This window comes from Eschscholzia californica, unplaced genomic scaffold, assembly GCF_041429995.1.
Source record: "Eschscholzia californica isolate CP2 unplaced genomic scaffold, dmEscCali1.0.p SCAF_1, whole genome shotgun sequence".
NCBI lineage: Eukaryota > Viridiplantae > Streptophyta > Magnoliopsida > Ranunculales > Papaveraceae > Eschscholzia > Eschscholzia californica.
The window spans coordinates 37,186,675-37,194,555 of NW_028238198.1; the positions used below are offsets into that span (position 1 = coordinate 37,186,675).

Consider the following 7,881-nt stretch of genomic DNA (forward strand, 5'->3'; position numbering starts at 1 on the left):
GGAGTAAATAACTGACTGTGGATGATTCAGATGCCGTAAGGATTGAATGATAATGGAATCAAAGTTTAAAGTGAGATTGAAAATTACATACGGTCCTCCCTCACTGAAACTTTGAGAAATAATTACAGTGTAATATGTGCAGTTATATGTTACAATCGTAATGAATCGAGGAGTGGGACTTATACACGTAATCGTTAACAATGTTGATTAGAGGTTAACGCTAAGAGGGAGCGAGATGGCTCCGTCTCCAACCATTATGGTATGTTCTCCAACAGGCAGAAGCGTGTAGCCGTTGTCTTCTACGATTTCCAAGCTTTTACAAGCATTGAATACAAAGTTTACAGTTTTGCTTTGTCCTGCTGGCACAAAAACTCTCTCAAATCCAATCAGTTGTTTTATGTGAGTCCTTGCAATTCCTTTTGGAGGCTTTGAATATACCAACACGACATCATTACCGTCTTTTTTCCCTGTATTTTGTACTATAACATCGAGCTCGAACTGTTCAGTGCAAGCTAAGTCGTTTACCAAGATGGCGGGGCAAGGAGGTTTATCTAAGGGCACGTAGTTGAGATCTCGACAATGTTGATGCTTATCTAATTTCACATACACAGGCTTTAAGGTAGAGTTTACTTGGTAGTTGAAGGTGGTGTAGCTCAAACCATAACCGAATGGGTAAACGGTTGGACCTGTAAAGAACTTGTATGTCCTTCCAGGATACCCTGACTCTTCGACCGGCCTTAGAGGCATTGATGTGAGTGGCAGTTTGTTTACATAGTCAGCTTCATACCATGTGATGGGTAATCTTCCTCCTGTTTTACATTCATGATTCAGATCAGTTACTTAATGAACTCATTCGTTTGGCCTGATAATACGATGAATAAAAAATTTCAGAACATTAATACTCACCAGGATTGTATTTTCCGAAGACAACATCAACAATGGCTTGACCTCCTTGTTCACCAGGATACCCAGCCCAGAGTATAGAATTGATCTTAGGGTTATTCTTAGCAAATGAAATATCAATTCCACCTGCAGACATTATCACAAGAACGATCGGACCTTTTGATGCACTAACCACTTGGTTGATGAGTTGAGTTTGGTGACCAGGAAGAAGAAGATCATTTCGATCCCTACTCTCGGCTTCAATTGACAAGTCCAAACCGACAAAAAGAATAGTAGAGTCTGCATTAGCAACAACTTGGGTTGCTTCATTAATCAAACTATCACTCTGGCAAGCAACATCACTACAGCCAGCAGCATAAGTGGCCTTTACGATGGAAGAGAAGGCACCGTGCGGAGTGGTGAACTTGCATGGAATACCTGCATAGTTCCCAATCATGGCCTTGGTAGCATTGGCATGAGGACCAACAACGGCAACATTCTTGTAGTTTGCATAATTTAAAGGCAAAGTGTTGTCGTTCTTGAGAAGAACAATTCCTTCTCTAGCTGCTTCGGTTGCCAATTCAATATGATCATTGGCGCAGACGTTGTCCTTCCCTAAACTAGAAAAATATGGACTACCGTCGAAAAACCCAAGTCTCATAAGAACAACATAGAGATAATTAAGAGACCTATCAATTTCTAACTCTCCAACCAATCCTTGTTTTACGGCGTTGGCTGTGTAATTGGTGTAATAATCACCACAATCCAAATCCAATCCAGCTTTTAGAACTTGTGCAACAGCATCCTCATGTGTGTCATTGAGCCATTTGTGTCCATCAACCATAACTTCAATTGAATCACAGTCAGCCACAATGTATCTGCAGTATCCAAATCATCAAAACATATATTCATGATTAAACCTAGCTAAGATATCTTTATGTAAATTTAAATTGATGAAATACAATAATTGAATTCAATACCCATGAAGATTCCATTCTTGTCTAATGACTTCTCTCAAAAGCCTTGCATCAGCACAAGTAGGAATGCCGTTAACACGGTTGTATGAGCACATAACGCTACTAACGTCACCGTCTTTAACACACATCTCAAACGGACGAAGGAATGTCTCCAACATGTCTTGCTCTGTCACCTGTATATCATATACATACAAGAAAGAAATTGTTAGATTGCTTTCATGTAACTAAAAAAAAAGGGAAAAAAAGAAGTAAATTTGTTGTTGGAATTAATCTGTGTTATATATTACCCTAGCATCATAATGGTAACGATCTATTCCATGCCAGTTATCGACATCATAAGCAGCATAATGTTTACAGCAAGCAGAAATCTTAAGTGGCCTATGATTCAAGTCCGCTGAGTTTTCGTGGCCCTCGACATCTTGCAATCCTCGGACATAATTAGCCGCATAGGTTCCAACAACAAACGGATCCTCCCCTGGTGTCTCTGTAATTCTTCCCCACCTTGGATCCCTTGCGACATTAATTGTAGGGCTCCAGTATGTTAATCCTCCTATTCCAAGATTGTACATTGCTCTCGCCTCGGTGGAAACAACCTGCCATGCATAAAAACTTGTGTCATCTTCTCTTCTATGTGTGTTAATGTATATTCTTCCGCGAACAATTACAAGAAATACGTACAGGCAGACAGATATACACAGAGGGAGAGAGATTACCTGGCCTAAGTTTCTCCATAGAGATTTGTTGAAAGAAGCAGAACTAAGAATAACAGTTGGAAAGCTAGTTGCTGCAGGAACATCACTATCAAAATAGGTCGCCGGACCAACATCCGAAACACCGTGAAGTCCTTCTGACCACCATGAATATTTAGGAAGGCCAATCCTAGGAACACCAGTTGCATTGTTCCCAAGCTGATGAACCTTCTCTGCTAGAGTCATGCTATCTACTATATCCTTAGCCCGGACTTCGTAAGGAAGAGACGAGTCACAGTACCTAAATTTCTTCATGTCCAACCCCATTTTCGCAAACCTAACGGGGTCACATACATGGCTACCGTAATTTATACCACTACTTGTATGCTTATTGCCACCACCACCACCACCATTCTTATGTTTGTTGTGATGGTGGTGAAGGCTGTCTTGTGCTATTGTACAACTGATATATGAATAGAAAACAGAGAAAATAAACAAACATGTAAGAAAAACACCTTCAAGCTTTGCCATTTTTAATTAATTACAGTGATTTTTAATTTAATGGTTTTTAGGTTCCATCTTGGGTCTAATATTTATAGGAGCACAAAATAACAAAGAGATTAACCTAAATGGACAGTTTGTCTCATGTTTAGGCATGTGTCTCAGTTTTTAGCCCCACATCAAGTCAACCCATGAGAGAGATTATGTGGGTTTGTTTTATCTAAAACTAGCAATTATTTTTCTTTGCAAGTTGATTTTCTATTATCTATTAAACCGAAATTCTCTTAAATTGACACTGACAAACCTAATTATCTTTATCTTTCCCTTTAGTTAGTTACTCTGATCAATAGCCTGTTTTGATATCGTTCTATATACAACTCTCTCCAATGTTATCTACGATCTGACTTTTATCCTGCTTGGGAATTTATTAACTTCGTATTTTGGGTGATCACGATAATTAATTATTTTGATCACTACATTTGGCTAAACAAATCTAATATGTGCGTGTGATGTGTTTATTATTGGCACATATACTCCAAAATATTGTGCCAATGTATAATATATAAGATGTGGATATTATTCCAAATAACTGAGAACAACTATGATAAATAGAGTGTTTCACTAAGTCCCGTTGAACGATTTAAAAATAACCTATTTTCCTTTTCATTGCAGCTTAAGAGAAAATTGAACTAAACATTGGGCCTGATTCAACATCTTCAAACCTTCTTTATGGTCTCACTATGTCTTGAACTAGCTATGGATTGCCAAAGCCCTTTTGCTGTTTATACATTTCAGAATACAATTATTTATGATCTATGTGTACTGTCTCTTCGACAAGATTTGAATGTGCAATATATCTTATCTCAGTCTCCTTCTTGACCGTTGAGCATCCACCAAAATTTCAACATTTCCAAAACTTATAGATCCTTGACTATCTATGAACCTTTTGACAACTTAAAAGGACCTTTTGACTAAGTGATGTAGCCTGAAGGTAAGAGATTGTGATAGTCCCACAGCCTGAGTTATAGGTGTACGCGCAATCTTAGTAAGTGACGAGACCTTTTTGGTGAGCTCGTGAGCCTTCACCAAAAACAAAACCCCGTATCAATACCAAACTAAGGCTTGGGGCGTCACATACGTTATGAGAAAAATACTCTCCTTATTGATTTGATTAAATGGATTTTAGGTTCTTCTCTAATTGTTCTTCACTTTTAGTCTTAAACTCTACGAGTTTCTCAAAGTTTCCTACTTATGATGCATTAGGCACACAAAATCCATATCTCTCGTAGTTATAGTGAATGTGTGAAATACTGTTAACAATATGTGGCTCTTAAGACATGGGTACACAAACTTTAGCATGAACTAGCTCTAGTGCTCCTATAGCCCTGTATCTTCTTCCCTCAAAGGTCTCTTGATGATGTTTTCCTTAATGTAGCTTGAATCTCATGACAGTGGTCTAGGATTCCATTCCTAACATCTGTATGTAGCATGTTCTTGTTGATATGGCCTAATCTCAAATGTCATTGATACACTAGTTCTTACAATACCTTAAAGGTTATATGACCTTAAAGGTTATATGAGTAAGTGGTATTTTGATGTACTTTTAGTTCCCTACATATATTTTGATACATTAACTTTGACTGGGCCGGCTGCTCGATAACCCATTTCCCACTACATGCTACTACACCAGTCTTGGCGACATTCCTCTTTCATGAAAATCTAATATGCAACCAACAATTGTTAAATCTTTGACTAGAGTCTGAATATCGTTCAGCTATCCTCGGTATCATGTGAGCTACAATAGCTGAAGTATCCACTCAAGTTAAGGATCTTGGCGATGATCATTCCTCCCCAACAATAGTTTATTTGTTACAATGAAGTTGACATCCATAGATCCGAAAATCATGTGTTTCTTAAAAGAACAGAACACATCAAGATTAACTCCCATCTGGTTCTGAAATGAATACAATCAGAGCTTCTCACCAGTAATTCATCTGAACTTTTGAACACATTGTTAACTGTCCAATGTGGACCCATCGAGCACTACACGACCCACACATCACACACCTCACGATCCACAATCCATCACACTTGGCCAATGGACAAGATATCTCCATAACATTTTTGAGATCAAGAGAACTTTTATTTTTCCTCGTGTATAGCATATTATAAATACTTATACAAACCTAAATTATTGATACGATCAGATGTTATAATCCCATTATCCTAACAGAGACTAATTAGATATATTCTTTCATATCATGACTTCAATAACCAGGCTTCCTTTGTGGGTGACACACTGACACACATATTTTTCCTTCTTATTCCTTTTCAATGGGGTCTTAATGTCTTGTGACATTCACCATTAGGATTGCCCGGTCGTCCTGATAAAGCACTCTTTTTGGGCAACAATTATGTTTTTGGTCCAAAGGCATTAGTAACAAGTATAAATAAATAAATAGGAAATACATATCCAGAAAAAGCTCTTTTATTGATCTTGTTGTTTCCGGTGTACCGATACAACGAGTTGACTCAGCGAGTCTCTAAACCGAGTCAACGGTGAAACTGGTTACTACTTTGATTTTATTTGTAGATCAATCAAAAAACACTTCTGTTCCAAATTAATGGAGAAATACCAAGGAAGAGAACAATTCATTGTCTTTCGTATTTCTAACCAATAGTGTCAGTCATCCAGAACAGACGATTAGTAGTTGAATCTCACTATCGACTTAAGATTAGAAAGAAGAATTGTATTCCTTTTATGTTTTCTGATTTATTACTTTAAAATCAATACATTTTTTATTTGAAAAATCATAATGTCTTTGATTCAGAAATTAGATAAACGAAAAAAAAAAAATCAGAGGATAAGAAGAAGAAGAATTTTTTTAATCGAGGTGACATATTCCTCTTTCCTTAAGACAATTGACGCCCTGTATAGTACCACACAGTTACCGACGTTTGTCTCCCAAGATACAACGATTAACCTTTTGATTCAATGGTACTTTAAATCAGAAAGCAATCGAACTTGAAAGTCTACTAACCTCTGACTTAATACAAATAGAACCGACTTCATTCCTTCTTATGAAACTCCTTGATAACTCTGCCAAATACTCTTCTTAGACTCTCTAATATGATCTTCTAACAATGCTTGATGCTCTAGAAAAAAAACGGATTAACATTTGGAATTCATATGTGTCCTATAGATAGGAATCGAAAAGACACACTCATTAGGGACACGTCTGTTGGGTTTAGGGACACATTTGTTGAAAGAAAGGTAAAATTTCACTTAATTCCAAGAGTTCCCTTGTTGGTTGCGATTTGGGCCCTTGGATCTCGCTCAAAATCACGGAGAGAACCCCCTCTTTCGGATCGGGCCCTAATTTTATCAATTTTCCATCCAAATATCTCATTCATCCGGAATCAGATTCAAGTGATTCTTGGCTCTAAAACTAAGATCTCCACGAGACTAACACAATGACATGCTCCACTTCTGAGTTTGACAATTCGAACAGATCCAAAATCGATTCCGATTCCAACAGATCGTGGATATGTTCAGGAAAGATCTTGTCCCTAGCCAGAGTTTGATGATGCCCTGATTGTTCTGATGTGTATTGGTCGCGTCATGCTCGATGGGCCCACCTTAGCCTGTCAATAGACCTTTTGTGTTTTGCACATTGATGATGTCGAAAGTAGTATTCTTCTTGGTTATCTTCTTGATCATTGAGATCTACGATCAGAGATTGAATTCCCCTCGTTCGATTAATGGAACGAAGTCTTCAGAAAATAAAGAAACATTGTGACACTTAAGTCAGTGTGGTATTTTTTGCAGTTTAAAAAATGAATTCATAGTCTAGTTTAGAATTGGACATCCCGCCTCTTTTAGGGCAAACTCGATTTGTTTATATAGGTTAGAATGATATGTTGTGATTCTACGCGTCAGGGTAGGGTTCAAGGCACCTAAAAGACTCATGCCGCCCTTCCATGTCAGAGCTCAAGTGGTAGGACTCCATCAGTTCTGCCACCCTAATGACTTTAACGAGGGTTGTCCCGTGCATATTTTGGTCAATTTGTTGACTTCTTAACTTGGTCAAAGTTGAGCAATATTTGACTCAACACGCATCAAAATGTTTTCTCTTTGTTACGATGATTAATGTATATTGGAGCGTGAACGAACTCTAGTGACGCTGTAGCCCTATACCCTAATGCACCAAAAGATCTCTTGATGAATTTGCGACTAATGTAGGTTATATCTCTTGGGAGATGCTAGAGTGCCCAGTTTTTTGGGCATTTTAATGTCCAGCTGATGTGGAATCACTAAAAGACAAGGTTTTTTCAAAGTTTGACTACGGTGGGGACCGCTTTTGTTTCTAAATGAGGAAATATGTCACCCTCTAAGTACCAATTTCTAAGTCACTCTATCATTTCCCATATCTCTTTTGTGATTGTTGTTAGATTTGTTTAGCCAAATGTAGTGATCAAAATAATTAATTAATTATCCTGATCACCCAAAGGGATACGAAGTGAATAAATTCCCAAGCAGGATAAAAATCAGATCGTAGATAAACATTGGAGAGAGTTGTTGATAGAAGGATATCAAAACAAGCTATTGATCAGAGTAACTAACTAAAGAGAAAGATAAAGATAATTAGGTTGGTCAGTGTCAATTTAAGAGAATTTCTGTTTAATAGATAATAGAAAATCAACTTGCAAAGAAAAATAATAGCTAGTTTTAGATAAAACAAACCCCCATAATCTCTCTCATGGGTTGACTTGATGTGGGGCTAAAAACTGAGACACATGCCTAAATATGAGACAAAATGTCCATTTAGGTT

At 37.5% G+C, this 7,881-nt stretch overlaps 1 protein-coding gene across 1 annotated transcript; it reads right to left on the minus strand.

Annotated features, from left to right (window-relative positions):
- Positions 1–42: 42 nt before the first annotated feature.
- LOC147566523 (putative beta-D-xylosidase 5) lies at positions 43–3,277 on the minus strand. The gene is made up of 5 exons (XM_086653019.1): positions 2,573–3,277; positions 2,147–2,452; positions 1,863–2,032; positions 907–1,760; positions 43–809 (listed from the first exon to the last, which is right to left on the minus strand). Exons 1-5 carry the CDS (start codon positions 3,077–3,079, stop codon positions 208–210), a joined length of 2,439 nt encoding a protein of 812 aa, XP_086509145.1. The 5' UTR covers positions 3,080–3,277; the 3' UTR covers positions 43–207.
- Positions 3,278–7,881: the final 4,604 nt, after the last annotated feature.

What these genes read in the sequence shown, in the direction of transcription:
- LOC147566523 (XM_086653019.1), bottom strand. Translation starts at nt 3,079, where the DNA reads ATGGCAAAGCTTGAAGGTGTTTTTCTTACATGTTTGTTTATTTTCTCT. An exon ending in TATGGAGAAACTTAGGCCAG is followed by an intron (nt 2,453 to 2,572) that starts GTAATCTCTCTC and finishes TATGCATGGCAG; the next exon opens with GTTGTTTCCACCGAGGCGAG. An exon ending in CTTCGGAAAATACAATCCTG is followed by an intron (nt 810 to 906) that starts GTGAGTATTAAT and finishes AATGTAAAACAG; the next exon opens with GAGGAAGATTACCCATCACA.